Source organism: Eimeria mitis, genomic scaffold (genome assembly GCF_000499745.2).
Source record: "Eimeria mitis Houghton genomic scaffold, Emh_scaff1349, whole genome shotgun sequence".
NCBI classification, from domain to species: Eukaryota; Apicomplexa; class Conoidasida; order Eucoccidiorida; family Eimeriidae; genus Eimeria; species Eimeria mitis.
The window spans coordinates 4,249-4,798 of NW_013568865.1; the positions used below are offsets into that span (position 1 = coordinate 4,249).

Below are 550 nucleotides of genomic sequence, written 5' to 3' on the forward strand. Positions count from 1 at the left end.
TTGCACCTGCTGCAGCGACAGCTGCTGCAGCGGCAGCTGCTGCTGCAACTGCTGCAGCAGCAGCTGCCGCTGCTGTCTGGTGATACGGCCTTGTGCTGCTGCTGCAGCTCTGCTGCACCAGGTGAAGTTGCTGCTGCTGCTGCTGCAGTGTCTGCTGCTGCTGCTGCTGCTGCTGCATCTGCTGCTGCTGCACTTGCTGCTGCTGCATCGGTTATTCTATAAGATCGTGGTAGATTCATGCTGCAGTGGGAGCAGCTTGGAGCAGCAGCAGCAGCAGCAGCTCCTGCTGCTGCTGCTGCAGCAGCAGCAGCAGCAGCAGCATCAGCTTGAAGGGCTTGTCGTAGCTCGCCGCAGCTGGGGAACCTGCTGCAGCTGCTGCAGCTGCTGCTGCTGCTGCTGCTGCTGCTGCTGCAGGGGTCCGTTGTATTGTCTTGTGTCACATGCCGGCGTTCCTGCAGCAGCAGCTGCTGCTGCTGCAGTTGCTGCTGCTGCTGCTGCTGCTGCCTGCTGCATTGCGTTGAGGTCGAGCACCGCAAAGGGAATGCCCGAA

At 61.3% G+C, this 550-nt stretch overlaps 2 protein-coding genes across 2 annotated transcripts in view; both read right to left on the reverse strand.

Moving 5' to 3' along the window:
• EMH_0035140 (uncharacterized protein) overlaps window positions 1-208 on the reverse strand; it is a gene marked incomplete at both ends in the record, with an annotated part of 1,637 nt that extends 1,429 nt beyond the window's left edge. Inside the window, one exon of the mRNA XM_013494947.1 lies at window positions 1-208. Coding sequence (XP_013350401.1) covers window positions 1-208 — 208 coding nt within the window.
• Window positions 209-321: 113 nt separating this feature from the next.
• The window catches only part of EMH_0035150 (uncharacterized protein), a gene marked incomplete at both ends in the record, with an annotated part of 2,714 nt that continues 2,485 nt past the window's right edge, over window positions 322-550 (reverse strand). The window contains one exon of the mRNA XM_013494948.1: window positions 322-507. Coding sequence (XP_013350402.1) covers window positions 322-507 — 186 coding nt within the window. The remainder of the gene's footprint in view (window positions 508-550) is intronic.